This window comes from Desmodus rotundus, chromosome 9, assembly GCF_022682495.2.
Source record: "Desmodus rotundus isolate HL8 chromosome 9, HLdesRot8A.1, whole genome shotgun sequence".
Taxonomy (NCBI): Eukaryota; Metazoa; Chordata; class Mammalia; order Chiroptera; family Phyllostomidae; genus Desmodus; species Desmodus rotundus.
This window is the reverse complement of record NC_071395.1, coordinates 27769808-27795424: the sequence shown is the minus strand read 5'-3', so window position 1 is coordinate 27795424 and position 25617 is coordinate 27769808. Positions and strand designations below refer to the sequence as shown.

At 38.0% G+C, this 25617-nt stretch overlaps 1 protein-coding gene across 7 annotated transcripts; it reads right to left on the bottom strand.

The window, feature by feature from the left end:
• MAP9 (microtubule associated protein 9) lies at positions 1-24726 on the bottom strand. Of its 7 annotated transcripts, XR_008425208.1 has the most exons (15): positions 24610-24726; positions 23591-23745; positions 22798-22882; positions 21551-21871; positions 18385-18617; positions 14531-14627; positions 12433-12674; positions 10313-10383; positions 9072-9240; positions 8282-8371; positions 6683-6844; positions 6411-6556; positions 6099-6231; positions 3200-3597; positions 1-1040 (listed from the first exon to the last, which is right to left on the bottom strand). XR_008425208.1 is itself a non-coding variant. In XM_045202719.2 (14 exons), the coding sequence occupies exons 2-14, from the start codon at positions 23663-23665 to the stop codon at positions 3475-3477; spliced, it is 1947 nt and encodes a 648-aa protein (XP_045058654.2). In that variant the 5' UTR covers positions 23666-23745; positions 24610-24726; the 3' UTR covers positions 1-3474. The 7 variants fall into 7 exon arrangements, 6 of the variants coding, with proteins under 6 accessions (XP_045058654.2, XP_045058657.2, XP_024424967.2 ...); XM_045202719.2 differs by having other exon boundaries at positions 1-3597; XM_045202722.2 differs by having other exon boundaries at positions 1-3393.
• Between the last annotated feature and the right edge of the window lie 891 nt (positions 24727-25617).

Genomic DNA, 25617 nt, shown 5'->3' with positions numbered 1-25617 from the left:
GCGCGGGCAAGTCCAAGTCGTTGGGCATCAGTTTCTTCAATTTAGAAAAACAGAGTTTGGCCAGGTTCATGAAGCTATTAAAATCCCTTTTGGATGAATAGTTATGTCACTCAAAGGTTCATGTGACTGTAGACACCTAACTATTATCAGATACTGCTTTGGCAACAGTGAAAAAACATCAGTTTCAATACTATTTAAATCAACAAGTGCACTACTAACATTTTCAAAATGTGACACATTATAAACCAATGGAATACTGTCATCTCTGAATGGTTATTTTCTTTCATTTAGGAAACTTTAACCTTCTTCTGATCTAAAATGCTATATTGTTTGTTTATGTAACATAACTATTTTCTTGGTTATTATGGAACTTAAATTCTTCATAAAAATTATTTTTAGTATTATATTTAAATCCCTAGAGAAATGTTTTCAAATAGTCATTACATTTTCTATTTTCTTTGAATTGTCAGCATTCTTCAAGTGATACTACAATTTATAAAACTATAAGTCTACCTATGTCCTAATTTGAATTAAAATTCCTTTGTTATAAATTAATAAAAACTTAATGAGCAAATATCTACATCCGTGATTTTCAACCTTTTTCATCTCATGTCACACATAGTTACTAAACTTCTGCGACACACCAAAAAATACATTTTTTTTGCCGATCTAACAAAAAAAATAGTATCATTTTGATTCATTCTCACTGGATGGCTATTTTTTATTTGACAATCTACAGGAAAAGAGGTCATTTCCTTTGACTAACTAGTCAGGTATTAGCATTTTAAAAAATTCTTGTGGAACACTGGTTGAAAATCGCTGACGTATCAAATTGATATTTGATATTTTTAAAGGAAATATAGGGAAACCATATCCTTTAGATAAATATATCAAAGAGATTATTACCAGGCTTGATTGTCCCCTTGGGATCTCAAATGGCAAAGATAGGACTGTACTTTCACCCAGCTCCCAAAAGTCAGCTTTATTTCTGCTGCAGGAGTAGTTTTCATTCAGCTAGAGAATTGAATCAGCACTGGTTGCTGTAAACAGAAAATAATATATATACATTTTTTTAAATCAAAGTAAGACAAAAGTCCCCTTTTGTAGGAAATGAATTGTTTGGTCTTTGCAAACATCTTAACTTTCCTTTTCATCCTACCTCACGAGCAATGCTAAGAAATTAGTATTTAGATTTCTTTTCAGGAGGTTCTAATACAGGTCACCTCCATGTTCTCTTTTGAGTGTGAGGGTCTAGACTGACCAGCAAAGCAGAGATTTCTTCCTGTATGCTGAAAATGTATAATGTCAACCACTATCAACCACATCTGTGTTAGCCTTCTTACCTGCACGAAGTGGGGAAATGGTAGGGCTCATGATAGCAAATAAAAACAATGACCATCTACTCACTCACTGTGTGCCGTATGCTTTACATTGATTTCATTCAGTTCTGAGACCTAACAGGTGATAATGGTAACCCACTAAATATGATAATGTAGAATGGTCAGGAAGTTTAAGTAAATATTTAATGTGAAATCTGTAACACACATTTATGATCAGACAGCCTTTTTTTCTATTTTTCCTTTTACTTCCCTGGAATTTACAAATATCATTTCATCTACAAACAGTTAATTCAAAACAATAAGCACTTAACGATCTATTCTGGACTATACGGGGGGTCCCACGGATGAATGAGAGAGGCCCTACACCCCATGCTGATAATACATGTTCTCGCAATAATGTCAATTTCATGAAGAATTCTCCTAGTTCAGGCAGTACAGAAAGGCTTCTTGTTGTATTTATAAAATGTCCTTTATCTGTAGCACCGATGGGACCCTACAGAGGGACCCACGGCCTCTCTCTAATCTTGCACGTGCACTGCAGCAAGGGTGACTCTCAGAGTGCGAACCTCTGAGTGACTCGTCAAAGCCTGTGGTACACGACCTGCTGGGTTTCTAACATTCTAGTACTAGAGACAAGGCGTGTGACTGACTCCTTAAATATTATTAATTCCCTCTCCATTTCATCGCTCTGACGAGGTCCGCCATCTCTGCTAACAAACAGCTATTTCTTAAGGAAAAGAATCTCCGGGTAATAACACATGGTCGTAGGATCTGAGAGGTAAAGCATGAGTGTAAGATTGATACAGCACGGAGATCTTGACGGACAACTGTCCAAGGCGGCCACGTGAGAGCAGGAAACGAGCATGTGGATTCCGAGGGAGGCCAACTTAACCCGTTCTATCTAATCCTAACTCAGAAACATGCTAAATGTGTGGCAAGTTACTTGATTTCTCTGAGTCTCAGTATTTTTATCTGCAAAATGAGGCTAATAATACCTACCCTGAACAGTAGTTGTAAAGATGGGAAATAACATTGGTAAAGACCCAGCAGAATGGATACGACAGGTGCTCAGTAAATAGTAATTGCTTATTCTCATCCATCATTGCACATTGGCCAAAGCAGCATTTTAACTCTGAGAGCATTCACTTTGTCTGTGATAAACTAGCTGACCAGGTCAAGTATGAGTCCAATTAACACAAGGATATGCAGAGATCTAAATAAATAAAAGCTGTATAGACGTTTTCCACAAATTCCTTCCCATGCAGCTGTCTTCCAAATACAAACTGTAAGACTCTGGATTTCTTAAGAGGGCAAAAATTGCCTTTATCACATTTATGGCTTTAGTCTAGAAAATAATAATAGTGATAATGACCTTGAATTCCTGTGGAATTTCCCTAACTAATGCGTAAGTATGTCACTACCATGGAATGGATTTTTTTGGTATCACTGAAATAAAAAAGATTGAATTTAAAAAGACAAATTTCAGAGGTCTGCTCATTATAAAGTGCCTATGATTGTCATGTAAGCCTAGAACAGTAAAGGTCATTCATATTAAAACATAAGGCAGAATTATGAAATAAAATGTCTCAATGATTAGCATCCTACTGAACTACTGCCTCAATTGACCAAAACGCTAGCTTGCACAGTGCAAACCCAACTGCTTTTAGCTAAAGATCAGTTTTAGAATAATACATGCCAGTCCCCAGCAACAGTTCATTTAAAAGCCTGAATCTAGATGCACAATCATATATACATTCAATTTTTTCTATAATTATTGTACCTAGATGGTTTCTTTCTTATTAATGGGAATAAACATACTTAAAGAACACAGAGAGCACAGTGAAAGCGACACCGATCACCTGACTGCACGAGTCACCAGGGCTTGGTACAGGGTCATGTATTTCGAGGTAAGAGCCATCCGATGGTGAGCCTTCCTGTCCGGCAGCTGACCCGCAGTTCAGAACATGCTTTCGGTGCTTTCACTGATTCTCCAAAGCATCTTTCTCATGATCAGCAGACGTGACTGGCATTGAATTAAAACAGGCTCTTCTAACTATAAATAACGGAATAAATCATTTTAAACCTATGCTAACACTGTTGAATCAGTAGCTAACTAATGGAAGAAGTAGAATTATCAGAATACTTTTGAGAACACAGTTCTGCTTGGAGGGTTCCATGGAGGAAGTGCCTCATTTTCAAGAAAGGTATGACGTTTCTTTCCTTTTCGTTCAATTCTTTCCTGCCTTTCTTTCTTTTCCTAGAGAGAAGATAAAACTCTAAATTCATATACATGTTTAAACAGAACAATCCATTATAAGTAATTGAAATGTCATTTCCTAGTTTACTTGGTTATAAAGGACTAGCAGCTAGGGAATACTGATACTTTATAGGTAAACTATCAATAAGTATTAATGTACCACTTAATTTTTTAAATATTAAAAGTGACATTTAAAAGAATTATATAAAACAGAGAAAAAGACCTATAGTTCCATAACTCAAAAACAGTAATTATTCTAAGTTAGTGATTGTTTTCTGAGAACAGGTTCAGAAAGGGTGAGAAGGTTGAGCAGGCCACGGCAGCAAGGACCCCTTAGGCGTTTTACAGAAGTTTGGACATTGAGACTCGTTTCTTTACTTATTATTGAGGTTGAGCACACTTTCATTTCTGTAGCCCTTTTGTGAACTTCTTGCTCAATCATTTGGCTCATCTAACTGTATGGTTATTAATGCTTTTAATTTTAGTACTTGATTTTTACAAAAAATAAGATATTTCAGCCAGAGACAACAGTTTAAAGAGTAACATAAACAAAACGTGTGTAGCCACCATTTGTACCTTAAGAAAGAAAACTCGACCACTCCCTCATCACACCTTCCTTCCTCCCCACCCCAACGAGGTAACCATCACCTCTCGTAATACTTTTGTTACATATGCACTTATCCTTGAAGAACACAATTTTGATTTGCAGGTTTTAGAATTTATAATAAAAGGTATTGTGTGGTATTTTCTATTGCAACTTCCTTTTTCCAATTCATTATGTTTCTAAGATTCACCTACGTGGAGTTGTAACTTCAGTTCCCTGATGTATACAAGTCCAGTATATCAACAAATCACAATTTATGAATCAATTTTTTTGTTGGAGTCATGTTTTCATTCTCCTCACACAGACAATGATGCTATAAACATCCCCGTTTATTCCTTGGGCTTATAAGCCAAGGTTTTCTCTCCATCTGTATGTACAGGAGTGAACTTGCTCATTTGCAGGGTAAGAATGTCCAACTTTGCTGGAAAACTTATTCTCTGAAGCAGCAGTAGGAATTCACCCTCCAACCAGCACCTATGCTCACTTTTTATTTCAATACATGAATTATTTTAAATTCAACAGATTTTCTTGTTATTTCTTATAGCACTTTTAGGTTTTAAAAAGCATCTCATTACTATGCGATTTGATAGATACCTTTTATTTTCTTATGGTTCTATTGTTTGGTATTTTATATTTAACACTTTAATTGTTCTGAAGTTTCTATTGCTACAATTCTGTTAAGTGATTTATGTCCAGATGTCTCACAAATAATCTCAATTGTTATGTCCTTGCATCCACTGATTGGTGTTACTTTATTATACATACAGCACATGCTTCCTTGGCATAGGCTCTAAGGCGTCCTGTGGTACTATGCTGCTTCAGTTTGTATTTATTCACCGAACTGTTAAGCACTGAGACACTGCTCGGGGTCCTTCAGTATACTGGGCACCATGCCTAAAGTGAGTGTGAAATCCAAACACACAGATAGGGTCCCTCTTCCTCAGGCAACTCGTGAAATAGACAGTTAATGCACAAATAACAGGCAATCCAAATTATATGAGTTTTTTATAAAATATATAAACAAACTGTTGTGCTTGCTAAGGAAGAAATGGGAGCACTTTCCAGGATAAGTGGATTCAGGAAAAGTCATTTTAAAGTGAGACATGATGGAGAGAGCCACTCCTGATGAGCACTGAGGAGAGAGAACTTCACACAGAGGGAACAGCAGGTGTGGGGGCTCTGACCCTGGGAAGAAACTTGGGATGTAATAAAAAATGCCTATTTATATTGATATTTTAAGATAGAAAAAATTATTTGTTTGACATCAGTGAAAAGTAACTATGAACATAAGTACATTGAAACTAACAAAAATATTAAATATATGTATGTGTGTGTATATATATGTATATGTGTGTGTGTATGAAGTCCAGCTAGATATTTCCCTCCAAAAAGGTATTTGCTCTCTTTTATTAAAAAACACCTAAATAAGATCTTTTCTTTGAGGTCATCAGAAAGATCAAAAGAGAATTAAAGGATGGAATGACGTTCTTACCATTAGGTTCAGTGTTTGCACGTGTCATGACCAGGTCCCACCTGAAATGACCTGGCAAACCTTCAGTGGTTTACTTGTCAGCGCTCTCTGGTTTTGGATAAGAAACCATTGCAAGGGAAGAATGGGCGGGACTGGGTAAGTGACTAACTGGGGGAACGAGGGTAAAGAGGAACGTTATGACGGAAGTTTTCAGCCTGACTGCTTTAGGGGCTAGTGGAGCATTAATAGAAATGAGTAAATCACAGCAATATACGTAGGAGGAAAGAATGAATTCAACAGGGCAGCTTCCAGATGGAAATGGTCAGTAGGCAGGAACAAAAAGAACTGAAATTAAGAACAGAAAAGTCACACAAAATAAGTACATTTAAAAAGATACAAGTGCATTCATTAGCAAGAAATACTTACTAGCCATTTTTCATATTCATCAATAGCTTGTCTATCTTTATCTTTTTTCTCAGTTATTTTCAGTTCTTCTTTTCTTTTCTCGCTTATTTTCTGTTTTCTCTTTTCTTTGAAAAAAGCTTCCTTTTTTTCACTCCTATGTAGGATAGCAGAAAACACTGAAAAGTTAAAGGAGAACATACAATAAAGATTTCCTAATATATCTTTGCAATAACGAGAATGAGATGCATCAGTAAATTTCAAACGGATATATTTTAGAAACCCTAGGGTGTGATCAATGTAAATTCCATCACAGTGTTTATTACTTTGGATTACCATTTTTCCACAGCAGACAGGTTGTCTCTCCTTTTCTCAGCGACACTTTCCTCCTCCTTCTGCCTCTTTGCTCTTTCATATTCTTTCTCCTTTTTATTTTTCTCTTTAAGATATTCCATCTTTTTTTCCTTCCATCTTTCAAAAGCCTGAAAAAATTCAGAATGATTTTCTGATTTATTGTGCATATTGTAAAATCAGTAAAAACCCAATCACTAATTTATATTTTGATATATTTAAAATAATTCAGAAAGCTATTCAAAGTTGTTGAATACTTGTTGTGCTTCTTCTTTTCTTGCGGCATTCTCTTCCTCAGTTTTCTTCTTGGTTTTTTCCTCAAGCCTTTTTTTTGCAGCTATTTTCTTAGCTTCCTTTTCTTTCATAGCCTTCCAGGCCTCAAATGACGCTAAGGCTTCTTCTCTCTTCGCAGCTCTTTTCTATTTTGGAGATGTAGCAGACAGTTATATATGTACTTAAAAAATAGCCAGACAAATATAGATACAACACGTATATATTTACCCTTGGTTCCCTTGACACGCATCATATGTATAAATTGTGTTTCAAAGCAGATAATTTACTTAGAATGGTTTATATAAATTAATTTATGAAAAAAGTATTCTGAATTTTTCATTACATTTTAACATGTCCTTTATGAAAATGCATTTTATCAGCTATTGATCCACTACTGTTCATGGGAAGGAAGTTCCCATGACTGGTTTTTTAGATGTGTACTGTACAAATGTTATCAAAATAAACTGTAATAGGCTCAGTGGTACCATAAAATGTTCTCAGTAAAATATTTAAGTAAAAAAAAAAAACCATCAGCAAAGTACTAGGCTTATAAAGTCTGAGTGAGGGAACCTGGCCAGGACACACAGTAAACTGCAGATCTTTGTTGAGAATGGAGTTTTGAGTGACATCAAAGCATAAAATTCTAACTACATAAACAGATCGCAATTGCTGAACAGGTGTGGCAGACTGGAGAATATGTAGGTCAGTGTATACAAGTATGTTACTGCTTTCCTCCCTTCAACCTAATCCCATCACGTCCTGTAACTCTCAGTGAGATAAAGCCTTCTTATGGAGGTAACATAATTTGGAAGTAGAAGGACCACCTACCTCGCTGAGTTGTGAAGATCAAATGAGATGTGCCTGGCACTGACCGCAGCAGTAAGATGCTGCGAGTGGCAACAGGTGCGCGGGCAAGCCCTGCAGGGCTGCTCCGCACAGCACTGTGCATGTGGGAAACAGGTTTCTTTCTACATCCATTTCAGTAATAGGCAGCATTATGAAGTGTGGTTTGTTTTTTTTTCCCCCTAGGGCTTTTATTTTAAAAGATGAGAAAGACCTGAGCATGTTGTAGGCTATCAAGTAGGAGTTAGAAGTAGAGATTGAAGCATCAGAAAAAAATTAAACAAGAGTTCAGTTCCAGTCAATGGGAAAAATGTGAGCCAAGACCTCGGGTAGGGGTTGATCTTAAAGAAACATATAAAATCCAAGTTAAAAAGAGGAAAACTGAATGTTAATGCTGCTGACGCTTTATATTCTTGGGTAAGTTGTATGAATGAAATCAATTTTTTAGGCTGAAGTAGGTAGGTGGTCACGAGCAATAATAAATTTATAATCAGTAGCACCAACGCTATTACACACATAAAAAATAAAAATCTCTGTGTCTATGTTTTTATGTAAAACAGTTATATTTATAACAAACTAAAAATGTATAAAGTTCCAGAGAAACAAAACCAGAAATCAGTTCTTTTGTATGTAAGTTATTTTGCCATTTAAAAAATACTTGATTTAGAAATGTTAAATATTCAGAGATATTTCACTAACTTAAAAATTCAGAATATTTTCACTTCTTTATTTCAGAATACCTGTTCATTTTGGATCCTTAAGTTTTCACTTTCAATCCTTTTAATTCTGTGCTTTTCATGTATATATGCATTTTTCTTTTCTAACCACTCCTGTGAGAATAAGAATAAAGCTATGATATTCAAAGTTTCTCAGATAAATTTGAATTTTCATCTATTTCTGAAATATTTATTTAAAAATTTTACATGCAAAACAAAAACATTTATCAATTCTATGTAAACCAGTATCACTTTTCTCTAATATTCCAATATGTGATGATCATGAATTAAGAAAATTATGTTATTTTTCTTAGTATTAACAGGCATCAAAGATTGAATATAATGGCCACATACCAATACTTTTCTCTGAAATTCATGTAGACTATTTTTAAAAATATATTATTCTGTATAACAGAAAAATATAATTTCAAAAATATTAGGAAAGTTTTTTCTCTGTGAAAGCCTAATTCAAATACAAACTCTCTGGAATAAAAACAAAACTCTTCTTGCTCCTAAAAATATAAATTTTAAGAGAAAGATATAAAAAACATATACAGAAATTAATATTTTTGCTTTATTTTTATAAATTAGCATGGCATATTTCTTTCTTTAAAAACTACAGTGATCAGTTAAGCAAAGCTGGGAGTAATTTAGTAAAAAACAAAGTTTTGAATTCTTCAGGTATTATAAGGAAAATATTTCCCCATAAAGTATTGAATCATCACTTCTGACAGGGTCATTTTATTCCTTGGGAAATAGGTATGCTTAGGCAAGTAATTGGGTCTTACAATTAATTTATTTTTCACCTTTTTACCTGATAAACAGCTGCCCGTATATTATCTGCTCTGTCAGGTTCTACGTTCTGTTTCTGTGAGGGCTTCTGGTCCAAGATTTTCAAAGTGCCTAAGTACTGAGAAGAGGTAGTTTTTGGCGGAGTCCTCCTTATAGAAGTAGAATTCTTTAAATACTCAGAGGTCATTAACCTGAAAAGATCCAAATACATCAAGATAAAATAGTACAGCTGCACTTGGTATAAAAGGACTTGTTAGAATACTGTATTTAAAAACTATATTATAACTTAATAAATTATAATCACTTTGAAAATGATGTCTACTCTTTTCTTATTATACAAAGAGAACCATTCAACATAATTTAAATTTTATAACTTCCAGTTATGTAGCTTCAAAGTGATTGCTCTTTTAGGCACTGTAATTAAATATGTTAAAGAAACATGGGCTATATCTCAAGTTACATGGAAAAACCCAATATTAATAAAGTAGGTTTTAATAGTTTCTTCTATTACTTTGTTACATAAACCATCCTAAATAATAAAGTTAGAATACCGTCCTCTATTTCAGGGCTTGGTGGGAAATCTGACGCACCGTGCGTTCCGGTGAGTGAAGGGCACTGCACCACAGCTGCGCTCACTCATTCCCACACTGGCTGGGGCAGCGGGGCTGAGTGCTCAGAGCCGAGACCTGATGGCCCACGACGTCTAGACGTGAGCTGACTGGCGACCTAGAGACAGCTTGCGGACCCCTGTTCTAGCTGGTTAATGATCATCTGGTTAATGATAAGTTAAAAGATTCCCAAGGTTTTAATTAGCATTTATGAGTTAGTATTTTATTATCGTCATCATCAGTGTTAATGAAGCCAGATAGGTTCTTATCATTTTAATAAAACAACTTAGTCCATAGGACCTCAAGGCTTTGAGTATAGTTTTTCATATGTTAGTAAAAGACACTTAACAGAGAAGTGTCATGCTGGACCTGAGCTTTATTACCACTTTGTATCTCCTGTCTCTGGAAAATCAGGAGAAAGAAACTATTCCAGAAGCAATGTAGTGTATGGAGAATCCTAATCAATTCCTTTTTACAAAAGGAATTTTGTAAATTCCTTAGTTAAGGATTTTTATCATGAAGAAACTAATCCATTTGTCTCATGAGATGGGAATAAGAGAAAATCAAGTAACACCAAATGCAATTTACTTTACAGAAGTTGAATTAAAACTAGCTTTGTGGAATGTAACCCATAAGTAAGGAACAAGTTTATTACCTGCCCGAGGCACTGGATGCTCTATTACTTGTAGACTTTTTATTCTTCGTATTTCTATCTTCAATTGTTTTCTATTAAACAGAAAGAGCCATAGATGGATTAATCACCATAACTATCACAGAGAGGCCATCACAGAGATCAAACTGTAAGTGGTAAATTCATGCTTTTTAAACTTCTACTGGGTGTCAAGTACAGACTGGAAACAAAGGACGTTGCACTTTAGAGCGGGCTGACTGGCAATAAAAAGGTGAGCAAATGTGACTCATGAAAGAGCCCAGTGACAGACTGACTGGAGTGGAGGTGAGGGCCGCCCTGTGGCCTTCACGTCAGAGCTGAGGAAAATGATGAGTAGAAAGGAGCCACGGGAAGGTCTATGGAGGGAAAGACACAGTAGATGCCGAGAGCCTGAGAGGGGAAGAGCTTGATAATTTGGAGAAACAGAAAAAGGTGCATCCTGCTGAAGCACAGTGAACAGCAGGGAGACTGGAAGGAAATGTGGTCAGACGAGAATCCTGTGAAATAATTAGCAAGCAGTAAGTTTACATTTATTCTCGTTATGGGCATCTGACCAAGAGACTTTAGCAGAGGAACGCGCTGATGCCGACTTAAGAAAGCTCACTCAATAGTGAGTAAGAATAAAGCCAAGGATGGATTCAGTCAACAGAAATCTGTCATGATCATACTTGACATACGTAAATTGCCTGTTCTCATTTACAATCACCTATTAGACATTTCTGAGACCCTGTCTATAAATTCCCGAATACCCTTCTTCCTTGTAAGGAACAACATTTTCTACCCTGTACAGATAGATGCTGGCATTAAAGATATAAACATATCCCTAATTTGGTATTAGGTATTTTTTCCCAAGGAAAGTGGTTAAGGACAATATTTCTTAAATAAGGTTTAATGAACTTTCTCTATACAATTTTAAAAAAAGTTAATATTCTGTAGTATAATAAATTCCTTTTCAGCCAAGTTTTCAGCTAGCCCTGTTATCTTTCTCCATACCAAATACACATAGCCAGCAGCTAACTGTAGCTATAAGAGATAAAGACTAAATTCAGAAGAAATGAAGACTAAATATGCCATACCAAAAATCGGTTTAAAAGTCTAGTACTCTGGTACAGTACAGCGAAGGCACAAGTAACCCTATACTCTAATTTGGTTCTCAAGGTTGTAATAAAAATGTTTCTGAAAATAACTCTGTCTATTCATTTTAACAAGCAGGAATGTGGACAAACATTGCTTCTTAAAGATTTTCATTAAAATTTGTAAAATGTTTAAAAATGATATCCAAAGAAATAACTTTCACTAATTAAAACCTTGGAAATTGTTCCAGATGGCTGCATTTTTAAATGAAGACCTATAGAAACTTAGCCACTCATGGTTACGTGTTTCTGAGATATTTAAAAGTACATTATGATCATATACTTCTGATAATTTTTTAAAAGATTTTATTTATTTATTTTTAGAGAGGGGAAGAGAGGGAGAAAGAGGGAGAGAAACATCAATGTGTGGTTGCCTCTTGTGCACCCCCTACAGGAGACATGGCCTGCAACCCAGGCATGTGCCCTGACTGGGAATCGAACTGGCAACCCCTTGGTTCATAGGCCAGCACTCAACCCACTGAGCCACACCAGCCAGGAATACTTCTGATAATTTTTAATCAGACAATAGGTTTTATTACATTCACTGCACCCTTCCCTGAAGTTAAAATTCTATTGAAGTAAATAAGAACCACTTGACCTGGCTGGTGTGGCTCAGTGGACTGAGTTCTGGCCTGCGAACCAAAGGGTTAGTGGTTCGATCCCCAGTCAGGGCACATGCCTGGGTTGTGGGCCAGGTCCCCAGTGTGGGGCACACAGGAGGCGACCACACATTGATGTTTCTCTTCCTCTCTTTCTCCCTCCCTTCCCCTCTCTAAAAGTAAATAAATTAAATCTTTAAAAAAATAATAAAAAATAAACAAAATCTTAAAAAAAAACATTTGACATTACAACCATTAAAAAATGAGTGTTCCACAGATAATCCAGAAGTACCAAACATGGAAGAAAAAATATTTAGAAGTTGTATTTTGAGTTTTAAACTATAGTATAAAAGGTGTAACTTTATATAAATACCTTTGCAGACTCAGTTGCATTGGTAGATCTTAAGTTACGCTGAGATAGTTGTGAATCAATTGTTAAGTCATCATTCATAATCAGTTCAGCTTTCTCCTCTTTTACTTCAAGGTCACCAGCAGTCACTTGCCCTTCCTTGGATTTCTCAAGTGCAGTGGTAACAAAGTCTATCAAAAATGAATTCTCTTCATTTTCAGCTGATTTCAAGGATTGGTGGTTTTCAGTGAATTCTTCATTCTGATCTATTTTGAGACAGAGTAACAGCACTAAAACTCCACTGTAAATTAATAAGGTGGATAAGAGATCCATTTGCTTTCCACTACATGTCATTAATCCCTTTTTTCTTGCAAGATAAAATATGGAGAAAACTATTATATTCAACTTGAATAAGCTTTTTTCCCCGAAGTGATCTATAAAGGAGAAAACGGTTACTCCATCTACTAAAAGATCTGACATCCCTAACACTTAGAAAAAAATACATTAGGAAAGAAAATGGAACAACTACCCTAAACTAAAGACACACCCAAAGCGTTTGTTGATGCATACACCAAGTAAGTGAGAGGGTAAAATCTATTCTCTTCAAAAGCCTGTTTCTTAGCTGGCACAAGAGGCTGTGTGAGTAGGAGTAGCACACGTCTCTCTGCTACTATAGTTACCAGCAGTGCAGATGTAAAACTGTATATACACGGGGAGAACCAAGAATCCGTGTAGCCCTAGTTGAGTCCACGACACAGAGAATACAGCTCCCTACTATGCTGTTTTATTCCCATGACGATGAAGTCCTGCCTCCGCTAGGGAAGGGGCACTAGAGGCAGGCTTACTCTTCATCCCCCTAGTGCTCCCAGGGACAGGTTCAAGTTCTGGCAGGAGAGAATTCAGTTGTGCTTTTACAGAATTGCTTCTGTTATTCTGATTCTACCACACTTTGGAATTCTCAACAGAAAGAAGTTCGTGCTTTCGTGTTGATGGGCAACTTTTACTTCTACTGGGACCCACCTCTGGCCCAACCTGTATCTTACGGTCAAAGTCTTAATTCACTGCTTTCATTCAGCCATTTTTTGGACTCGCTTTGAAGTATGCTTGACTTAAAATCACTTGATAATTGCAGTTACACATTCACATTTGGAGAGCACTTATGACTTAACGTATCATTAATGGATTCTTTACATGAGCTAGTCAATGTACTCAGTGAAAAGAATAAGGACTTGGAGCCAGAGTCAAATTATGGCTCCACTGCTGACCTTGGGTGTGTTTCCCAATATCCTTGTACTTCAGTTTTTCTCATCAATAAAATGACAAAAATTATACTACACAGTAAGCACTTAATAAATACTGATTACACATCCCAGTTCTGGAAACATCGATGCCTTTACCTTTCACTAAGCTACAAGTCATAGAACTAAGGAAAGGAATAATGTTAGCAACTCACAGTCACACTTACTATGTGTTTACTAGGTACTGGTCTAAGTACTTTACTCCTGATTAACCCACTGAATTACTCCAGCCATCCTATGAGACAAGTTACCCTTATTACCCGGTTTTAAAGATCAATGTACGGAGGGAGAGCCGTCAGCTACTTTGTTCATGTAGTTGTGCCTGGATTCCAGTCCAGCTTAGTCTCACTCTACCAACCCACCTAACCACTACACTGTACTGCAGATCACTGCAGGAACACATAAAAACGGCTCACATTTAGAGATCATTCTGCTGTGCCAAGAGCTGGGCTACCGACTAAAAGGCACAGCATCACTTAATTTTCACAATAGCTTTGAGTTTGGTTTCATTATAAGTCGAGAAAGTTAAGGCCCTGAGAAATTAACTTCTGCATCTCAAATCACATGGTTAGTAAATAGCAGAGTTGTATTAAAACTCGGGCAAGCAGAAACATGTATTGTTCCCGTAACTATGTAAAGTAGGGGGTGGACAAAAGTAGGTTTCCACTGTGAGCATGCAAAATACAGTCTGTTCTTGCATTATTAATTGTTGTATCATTTATCTGTATTATAAGTCTAAAATTAGTTTTACCCACCCACGCACTATTTTACAAGTTCTAAGCAATAAAGTTCACAAATACATTACCACAATTTGATATAACCACCTTTTATAGATGTTTTGTCCTCAGATCCTGGTGAAAAGGAATCTCCAAGACTTTCTTTGAGGGACGATGATGATAAACTTGTTAACCATGGATCCTGCTTAAAATTAAAAAAAAAAAGTGTCATGTAAGTTCAGTCCCCAAGATTTGTGGAGGACAATATCATTATTAAAACGATTTCATAACTCTGAAATCTGTGTTCCCAGGAGTTTGCTGCTGAAACACCAAAAGCTTGTGAACTCATGGAGGCCAGTACACTCTCCTTTCCAGCCCCGACGTCTCGCTCCTTGTCTTGCTCCTTGACAGACGTCGCTGCAGAGCTATTCCAGTTCTTCGGCTGACGCTTGCACGAGTGTTTTCAGCAATCTGTAAACCTACCGCTACTCTAAAATGAAACCTCGCACATAGTTAAGGTGAAGATTTTATCTCTCTCTCTCATTCTCTTCTAAGACAGTATAAAGACAGGAAGTACAAATCCTTAGTTTCAAACAAATATTACGAGGAGTCCAAATGAAAGCAATTATAAAACCAAGTACACAGCTACTTACAAATATTTGAGACTGAAAAAGTACAGATTTCATGCACATCAGTTTTCCTCAAAACTCTAAAAATTATAACTAAAGTGAAAATTATAGTTATGTGCCTAAATTAAACAGTTCTTTATATCATGGTAATCCAACCCAAAGGTGATGACATGATAATCAAACTAAGAAGTTTGATTTTGTTGCAAAGAAAATTTTATGTCAAAAACAAAAGACAGAAACCATCTGGGAAGATGACAGAAGGGCTGACACACTGGAGCCTAACTTGAGAAACAAAGTTTTGCCTGAGGAGCTTTGCAACTTGGACGCTTTGAGCCTGAGGGCATTCTCCCAACTCTGCAGCGGGACGGAAGAAGGCGGGACTGGCCTGAGAAGAGGGGCAGGTGTCAAAGGACAGAGGTTAGAACTGGGACATCAGCCAGGATGTTTGGTTCAATACAGAGGGCATGAATCCCAAAATCTGCATAGAAAATTCACTAAAATTCTTGGCTTATCTATTCATAGCATGGGGAAGACCTTCTTAGAGGGTCCTGGAAAATCATAGCAGCTGGAATCTCAAAGAACTAAGCAGAGATTTCAGTCCATATTCATCAATAGCATGATGGATAAGGAAATATATGAAACTATACTATTACAAGGTTTCTATATTAAATTTGAACAATACAGTATCAACTCTAAATTGATTGTGATAATTTATGGATGCACATTGTAATCCATAGAGCAACTACTAAAAGTATAATGCAAATGGGAATCAAAATGGAAAACTAAAAATACGTGATTAACATTTTAAAAAAGGCATTAAAGAGTGAGTTATAGAGGAACAATAACAGCAGTGTCAGTTAAAAAGACATAAAATAAATAGAAGAAACAGCAACAAATTGGCCCCTATATGTACTCATATTAAAAATAAACAGACTAAACACTCATAAGTGTCTAATGGACCCATAAATGGACTACCATTACAAAGCAGACTACCAGACTTGATAAAAACGTAACACCAAGCTATTGTTAGGGAAGCGTCACTGAAAAAAAGACCCAAATAGTTTGAAAGAAAAATGACAGCAAAAGATTTAACTTGCAAACACTAGCAATAAAAAAGCTGATGTTACCAGACAAAACAAAAGGCAAGGGGAGGAGTACGGCCAGAGGCGGAAACTGTCCCAATGCTAACTGGGGTCACGGCACAAAGTGCGTCGAAGGTCTGTTAACAGAGTCGTACGACACTGGCAGAGCGAACGGGAAGCGCAGACAAATCTGCAAGCATAACTGGACATTTCTAACACGCTTAGATGGTACTTGGAAAATTAACAAGATAAGAAGTCAGTGCGGATAGAGAAGACATGAATGATGCTACCAGCCCCCTTGACAAAATAAAATAAAAGAACTTCATACCTAACACCTGCAGAACACAAGATTTTTTGAACAAAGAAATGGAACGTTCACAAAATACACTTAGGATGGGCCATAAAAATATCTCAATTTTTAAAAATGTGAAATTTTATAAGATATATTCTCTGATCACAATAAAATTAAATTAGAAATCAATATAAAACATTTGATTGGATCTTGAGAAGATCCAAATATTTGGAAATAAAATCATTGAGCACAAAATAACCAATTGTTCAGAGATTACAAGGGAAATTGTACAAGAAGATTACAAGGGAAATTAGAAAATATATTTGAAGAAATGATAATGAAAATAAAAGGTATCAAAAAAAACTGGGTGCTACTAAAGCTGTGCAGAGGGAGACTTACAGCTTTCAGTAGCTTTATTACAAAGGAGGAACAAATAAAACCCAAAGAAAGAAATAATAAAGAGGGAAAATCAGTGAAATTGGAAATAAACTGTGCAGGAAATGAACAATGTCAAAGTTGGTTTTTTGAAAAGTTTAGTAAAACTGAGCAATGCCTTTCAAGATTTAACCAGAAAGAAATCACAAATTCTGTATTAAAAATACAACATCATGATAATCCACAAATTTCTAAAGGGAAGCTTAGCCAGGCACCACCAAGTTCCTTCTCCCTGATCTGCTGAAGTGCACTGTAGAAGGGGAATGTTCTTCCCATACTTGTCCCCTCCGAAATGGGAGGCGGAAGTTTGCTAAGGACAGTGAGGTGTGGAGAGAGGGGGCCAAGTGTTCTCCCCTAACAGTGATACGGAGTGAACTCCCTGATGAAATCCTGAAAGATCACACTTCCATTTTTGGATATCCCAGAAAATATGGGATGGTGCCATCAACATTCCATAACTAAAACCAAATGAATAAAATGACACTGGCGATGATGTCCTTAGCCAGTGTGGATGAAAAGGGGCCACATACCAAACCTGACAAGCTCAGGAGCAGCCTGCATGGTGGGCTGTATACACTCAGAGACGGAAAGTAACCACAGAGGACGGCCTGAACACAAAAATTCCTAACTAGAAGCGGGTCCTGGCCAGTAGTCACGTCCTAGGCCTGTGGTTTCCTCGACAAAGGTCAATCTTTATCTTGGGTGAGCCTGTCTGCTGCGTTTTTGCATCTGAGATAACAAACCTCTGAAATGCCTGAGTAATCCCCCTTCCAGATCCCCAGGGCACTCCCACCTCTCCCAGCAAGAGGTCAGGAGCTCCACAGTGCTGCCTTGTTCCCAGTATGTGCCACAAGTGTTCATTATTAACTCTCCTGTACCCACTGATGTAAAAGCGGAGACTTCCCTGCTTCGCTTTCCCCCGTTCCCTAATCTACCACCAGTGGATTTCAGGTAACTCTCCTAAGTCTCCACCTTTGATTCTAATGTATAAAAGAAGCTGCAAAGCTGCCATTCTCCAGAGCATTTTCTCAGCATGTTGAGATTTCGCGTCCCAGCAGCTGTCGTACTTTGGCTCAAATAAACTCATAAAAATTCTCCATGGGTTTGGACATGTCTTACACTGGTGCCATAAATTATATAATTCAGATACATAAAAATATAAATCTTTACAATTAAAGATATACAATATTGCACAGATTCAAAAGGGCAACATTTTTTCCCACAGTTTACTTTCTCTGAAATTGGACGCACATTAAAATTACTGGTGTGTTATGGCTTAATTGGCAGAGTTCTATTCTCTCTTGGCCCTACACAATATATTGCCATACCTTTGCTGTAGCTTACAATTGATGGAGCTTCTGACTCAATGGATTATTAAAAAAAAAAAAAAACAACCTTAGTATCATTTCCTGATCAACTGCTGAAGAAAACGTGCACGCACAAAATACCCTCCCCCTCTCCCGCGCTTAGGAGCAAAGGCCCAGAGTCAAGAACACGGGCCAGTATTTCAGCAGCAACACTGACCTCAGGATCCAGGTTTTCAGAGATGGCTTTCTTCTCATCTCCTAGCTGTCTGTCACTTGGCCCTGGGAGGGACACAGGCGCAGCCTGCACCTCTAATTCCTCATGAAGGGCAGTTTCTTTCTCTTCTCCTTGCCTGTCTTTTTCCTCCCCGAGGCTGCGCTTTTTCAACATGCTCCTTGGCCGAGGTAAAGGTATGAAGTGTTTTTCTGCTTCGTGGCTGCTGCTGTTTTCTGCTGGAAAAAAAAAATGTTCTAAGGTAGGTGAACAAAAAAACGACCATGGCTTCAACTGCACCCTAAGGTGCCACCTCCTGTGCCCACGCACCTTGGCTATCTGTCCCGGAGAGTCCAGAGGAAGCCCACAGCCCTCCTCTCCACAGAGCTCCAGGAGCCACGATAAATGACTGTTCATGATCAAAATTAAAAAAAATAGTTGCCATCCTGGAAATATCTAGTTTACTTTAGTTTTGTGAGAAGTTAAGTCCTCAACTTTATGAATTCTCACAGCATTCAAAAATTGTAAAAAGCAAAACAAAACTGTGCCTATAAACTGAGGGGGCTCATCTATCGAACCTAATTATTGAGTCTCTGCTGCCAGACCCTGTGCACATGACATTCTTGGACCTCAATATTGAGACTGTGACAACGGTCCTGTCCAGGGGCTTTACAGGTTGGGAAGGGAGCCGACTCTAAAGAGATAAATTACGAGACAAAGGTGAGTGCCATCACAGGCACAGAGATGGTGTCGGTACAGGGATAGGACTACCTCTCGCTGGAGGTGGGAATGAAGACCTAGATGACTGAGCTGTTCTGAGTTCATGAAACTTCTCTAGCAGTTATGAAAAAGGCTCAGTTACTATTTCAATTACTTTTAAGTTTAAAACAATCTAATAGTGGTATGTTTCCAGCCCTCAAACATGGTAAGAAATTTTTTACTTTAACTTTGTGCCTAAATTTTACCTGTTATACTTTTTCCATTGTTCCACCAATGCATTCTTCTGACAAAATTTCAAAACTGGACTAATTAGCACCTCCCTCCTTTCTGCCTATACATGGGCTTCTGAACGTTGCTACAAAATTCTAAACCATACCAGTTGGCACCAATGTAAATGTTACACTGCCTATTTTAGTTAGGTTGTAAATGTTCGGTCCAAATTTCAAGGGTCACCCTAGACCCCTCCCAGTGTTCTCCCATATCCAAGCATCACTCTACACTATGGATTCTACTTCCTAAATCTCTCTTTTATTTCACTTTCCACATCCCTGCTGTGAGCTCCTCATCAATTCTTTACTACGTTACTGCCTTATGATAGTCATAAAATGAAAATCAGATCACTTCTGATCTGATTTCACTGGCTCTCTATCATCAAGTCCTACTACATACAAGCTTACTTGCTTTGGAACAATCCAGAAGCTTTCATGGTCTTATCCCTGGCTATCAGCACTGCCTTGTCTACTGGACACCCATTTTGCAATCTGTGTCCCTGACGTGTTGGGTGGGCGGCTGTTTTGAGTCAATGTCACAACCCTTCCTAGTACCTCACCTTTACTGAAGCTGAGCCCTCTGCCTACAATGTCGACTTCCTGCTTCTCCTGGCAAATGCTTGCATGTCTTTCGAGCCTGAGTTAAAGCAGAATATTGCATAATGCCTGAAAGAAGGTGTTGGGTCAATTTGTTTATTGTGTAAGAACACTTAACATGAGATCTATGCTCGCTCGTCATAAATTTTTAGCTGTACAGTACAGTGTTGTTAACTGAAGGCACGATGTCATACAGCAGCTCTCTATCCTTCCTGAAGAGCCACTGTGCGCTCCCAGAAGGTCTCTCATAAAGAAATCAGTTTAAATTTTCTATAACTCTGTGTTTTCCCCATAATACCAATGAACCACCAGTGGAAGGGACTTCAGGCAATGGTGAACTACTGGATTATTTACCAAGTTCAATTATGTTGCCTGCTCTCCATTTTTTTAAACTGTATTCAGTTCACTGGGAAGATATATTGTAGCAAGTCAATTCTGTTTCATATGCCTTGTGCTCACAATTTTGTAGCATTTTATAGTTTAATACACATAGATCAACTAATTCTCAAAACAATCTTGTGGGATGGGAAGAGCAGGTCTCATCCTCCTCCTCCTCATGCACACTCTGGGCTAAGGTCACACATACCGAATATAAAGGTTTTTCTTTTTTCCCGTGTCCAGGATACAACCTTAGAATCCCCAGCTCTGCTCACAGCCTCTCCTCATTTGGAAGTTAATGGGATTGGGGAGGGGGAAGGAGGGGCTCTCTAATGCATGTACAAAATAGTTTTGTCTGATGCTACCAGTGATATCTACTGTGTAAAGTATGTAATATTTACCAGTACAGTATTTAATGTTGATGTAAAGGAAATCGATTTTTATGAAAGTTAGTATCAAGTACTAGCAAGTAAAACAAAAGAAAGAAGATCGGAAAACACAAAACCCTTCCCCTTCCGTGTTGGTGTTTCTGTGTGGTGGCCCAGGGGACTCCAAGGGGTTGGTCCCCGCTTCACTCGGTCTTTGTTCCACTGTGCCTAGAGCTCAGTAGGATTGTGAGAAATTACAGTGATCCCAGATCACACCAGAAATGTACTCAGAGTATTGAGTTTTAGTGGCTTTTTTGTAGGGAATAGGGAAACTGAATGGAGATTCTTCTTTCTAAAGGAAAGCCTGGAGGCTTAAAGAAGAGAAAAGACAAAACTCTCTCCCTTCAAATACATAAATGTCAAACAAAGTTCTGGCAAATGGTGGCAGAAAAATGATGCTTTAAGGACTGGTCCCAGGGCTGCTATGACTTTAATCACTGCAGTATGTAATGGGTTAGCAGGACCTCACTGCAGTTCCACCCCTAAAAGCAAAATGGAGGCTCACAGACTGAGGCAAGGCTGGACCAGGAGCTTCAGGAGGCGCCGCTGAGGATGACTGAAGGTACCCAGGCCTCCTGCCAGGCACCAGCGTAGATGCTACACCACATATACCACTGAACATCAGAACTATGGGCTCTACTATTTTATGCTTGTAACACTGAAAAGTCAAGTCTGGTGTTTTTCTTAAATATTAACTAGCTACCATCTGAAGGTATTTTCTGCCTGGTTATCTTAAAATAGATTTTCAAGAAATGCAGTTACAGTGACCTCATAATTTACCTGAAGATGTGTTTTTGATGGAAAGAATCCTGGGTTTAGGTTTCATTTTGATTTTCTCTTCTTCAATTTGCCGGTCTTCACTTTGAGACTCGGACACGGGATTTACAGCCCCGTGTCCACCACCGTCAGGTGCTGTTTCCTCCTCATTTTTGAGGCAGAGTGAGGGCTCATCTTTCCCCATGTCACTGTTGGATTTCTTGGTTTTCAAGAAAGACAGCTTTGGAGAATTCTTTTGTTCATCATCTGATATGTGGAAATCATTTATTGTTTTCTTAACTGAATTTTCATCCATGGAGGTGTCCGAAAAATCACCTAAGGAAACTGAAAACGGAAGAAAAAAAGTCTTCAGTGGTGCATCTTAAAGTTTGGAAGGTTATCCTAATCAAAAGATTATCTTTAAGATTAGAAATGTACAATTTAGGCAGTTTTATTGGCATTTATTAAGTAGAAATTTCATTAATTTATTCAGGACATATTCATCAAGTCTAAATAGTGTGCCAAGCACTGTCCCTGCCCTGAGAAGTCATCCGGAGCCTCCTCGAAACAACAGTTGGCCATGGGATAGTTAGATTTTGGGTGGTAAAACTTTTACATATACACAACCACATCAGATTTTACTGTGAGAAGAATAATACAGAATGTTAGCCATATAGCAATGATTAAATGATTGTTCTGATTATTTTTAAGAGAACATTAAGAATTATTCACAGAATCCTAAAATATAAAACACTGAATTTCAAGTACAGAATTCTCTATGTTTACACCTAGTGTTAATGTTTGTACATAATCAAAAGAAAACAAATTAAATCATACCAACATTGACACACTGAGTTTTTAAAACTGAGTCTCTATCACAGCCCCCCCAAAAGATTTATAAAAAGCATTATGAAAGTGATTCTGATGTGTACCAAAGTTAAGTTCTAGGGACCCTAGCTATTAACTCACTATAGGGTCTTTCAGGGTTGACCTTAAAGATGAATTTGGTTCACCACTGACAGACATTCTTTAGTGCAAACCTGCTGTCGGCTAATTTATGTTTTCATACTCACATTCATAAACAACCAAGGACAATCATACAACTTCTTGAAAATTAAGAGTGACTTTTACTTGACAAAAAGTTGGAAATCTAAAACTAGTGAATTCATACATATTATTTTTGCGTAAGTGATTTTTTTGGAGGAATGCACTAATTATAACTAAGAAAACAAAAAGAAGCGCAGCGGTTTACTTTCCATATTCTCACATACCAATCTCATCACTGTCAAAGTCGTCGGAGTATTCAGAACTCCTTTGTCTGGCTGAGCGAGCTGTAATTGCTTTTATTAGTTCATCCTGAAATACAATAATCAAAATCCATTTTTACCCCAAAGCAAAGGTCTCATATTTAGAATTGATTATTTAAGCAAATAGTGCTTGGTTAGTAATTGCTTTCAAACTCAGGTTTTATCACTGGAAGCCAACCTTATGCCAGACACCCAAGTCCTCAGACTCAGTGCAGAACATCACAAACAAGATTCCTGTCCTCATGGAGCTTCAGTTAAATTGGAGGAGACAGTCAACACCAAATAAGATAACTGTGGAGACTCAGAAACGATTTATTATGAACTGGCATTTCGGAAGGAACTGGTACTTTTAAAATCTTTTGTTTCTGGAGATTGCAGTAAAGGATATAATTATTAATATTGCAAATTCAGAGGCTGAGTTCAAAACTGTACTCTGGACAGAGAAAACCTAAATGCTGTTACGTTACAATAGGGAAAAACCATAAAACATTTACATGGAAATTCCAACTTAAAGTTGCTATTCAACTTCTAAAAGCTGATTTAACTTTTAAGTTACTAAGACCCGATCATTGAGGCCAGTTTGGCAGTCTTACACACAGAAGAGTTTGTAATACTAGAGCGCAAACACAATCATCTGCAAATTTTTTAAAAGAATGTAAGCCTTACTCCAACTTTATATACGACTCTTCCTAAAATCAGTTCAAATCCAATGTTCCCAATCTAGTGTTTATTTGTAAAGTCATTTGAAATATTTTACCTGGAAAGTAGTTCTTTTGGTGACTTTCGGACTCTTTGTATATGCCAAAGTTGTGCTAAACACTTCACCAGACATAGCGTTTGGGATTTTTTTGTACTCGTTACCTTTATAAAATGGCTAATATATGTTAGGAATAATTCAATCTCCGATGGTGGCTGAAATACAAAAAAAAAAATTAGGCTTTTTTTGCATGCTTGAGAATTTCTAATACTAAACTTTATGCAACGCCCTCCCAACCCTCCCCCCTACCCTCAAAAGCCAAACAAAACCAGAAAAGCACGCTGTGAACATTGACCTACACGAGCTACATCTACACTTAAAAACGTAGAGTTCTTGTAAAAATATAACACATTCTCATAACAAGCTTTTAAAAAATATTCAAATTGAAGTTATCCTAAAATAATTTTGCAACAATATTTTAAGGGCGAGCAAAAAAAAAAAAAGACTGCAATAGGTTAATAGGCTAAAATGTTTCCAATTAAACTACAAACTTATTTCTTACCTTGCATTAAAAAATTATAACATTGCTAACAAAAATTGTCATACTTATGTAAAAGACTACCAAGAGTATTATTAGCATAAGGGTTATAAGTAAGAGTATTACCACCAAAACAAAACAAAAAAAATGCTTGCGTACAGATCATAATGCTAAATTGCAAACAGCGATTTTTCCCAAGCCACTTTTCCTTCTTTAAAAAGTGTCAGCAGGGTAAGATAAAACGAAGCTCCGCAAAGGGCTGCATTCAAGTCACTGTACAAATTGGCCCGTGAACGTTTCTCGCACTTTAAGTGGAGGCCTGGGCTTGGGAGCCCGGGCCTGAACACCCAGCCGCCCGTCCACCGCAGCGCGAGCTGGGGGTCAGCTGCAGGCCCGTCCAGGTGGCGCACAGGTCCCGCCCGCTCCACACCGCGCTGTCCGCAGAGCTCTGGGTTTTCTGCAGTGCACGCCGGATCGCCGACTCCGCCCCGTTCCTCTGCAATCCGCACCCCACCCCCCGAAGTCCCCGCTCTGTACCCACCCTTGCCACTCCTGCGGAGGGCTCCCCGCAACCCTGAGGACCGAGCGGCTGGACCCAGGCAGGATCTCGTCCCTAGGCCCTGGCTCGGCGATTCTCGGACTCAGGGAACTGGACAGAGCTAGGGGGCGGGACTAAAAAAGGAGGTGGTTGGCGGTTGCTAAGAAACAGCGTCTCCGGGAGGAAGTGACTTTCCCACCTTCAGGTCTCTCGGGTACCCAGCACCGTCTAACGGCCCCACGCGTCGCTGGGGCAACCGTCTGGAGGAAGGAAATGACGTCAGCCCTCCGGGTCTTAGGAGAGGGGTGCACTTGGGCTGCCTGTGCCTCAGTTGTTGCCTAGGAGACAGAACTGGTCCAGCTTCCCTTCGGGCGCCAGGAGCCTAGAGCTTTCCAGTAGAGCGAGGGGCTTCACCCGCACCTGTTGTGTGAACCAAAGCACCTTCGTGGTTTTGTCGTAGTTAGGACCTGAAGGCTGTGACTCGGACTGACAGAATAGTGTACGGGCAAACAGGACAGAACAGAATAATGTGATGGTGATGTCTGCGAACTCAAGAGCCTGACTGCACGTTTGAATATTGGCGTCCCTTCCCTATACCCATGTGATGTCGTGTCGTGAAAGTTAACGTGTCTGTGTCCCAGTTTCCTCTTCTGTAAAAAGGAGATAATAATTATAGCCACCTTAACGCACTGCGGTATGTATTAAATGAACTAATGCAAGTGGAATATACTTGCAAGAGTGCCTGGGATTGAATTCAGTCAATATCAGATTGACTTTTTATGCTAATCAGCCACAAAGGACCTGGACAGAATTGATCCCTTGTTAATATGGCTGAAAACCCATTTTAAGTGTTTCTTTAATATACACTTTATATTAAATATAATAATAAATATATTAAAATAATAAAAAATATATATAATAATAAAACATCCCCTTTTTTTTATACGCAAGGGATTATCTCATTAGAATCAAACTAGTCAATAAAACGATTTAATAGGCTGGAGGACCGTG

Excerpts from the sequence above, each read along its gene's own strand:
- MAP9 (XM_045202719.2), bottom strand. The coding sequence starts at position 23,665 with ATGTCTGGTGAAGTGTTTAGCACAACTTTGGCATATACAAAGAGTCCG. Across the intron at positions 12,675-14,530 it reads GGACAAAACATCTATAAAAG|ATCAGAATGAAGAATTCACT; the intron begins GTGGTTATATCA and ends GTCTCAAAATAG. Across the intron at positions 6,557-6,682 it reads GAAAAGAAGAAGCACAACAA|GCTTTTGAAAGATGGAAGGA; the intron begins GTATTCAACAAC and ends GAATTTTTTCAG.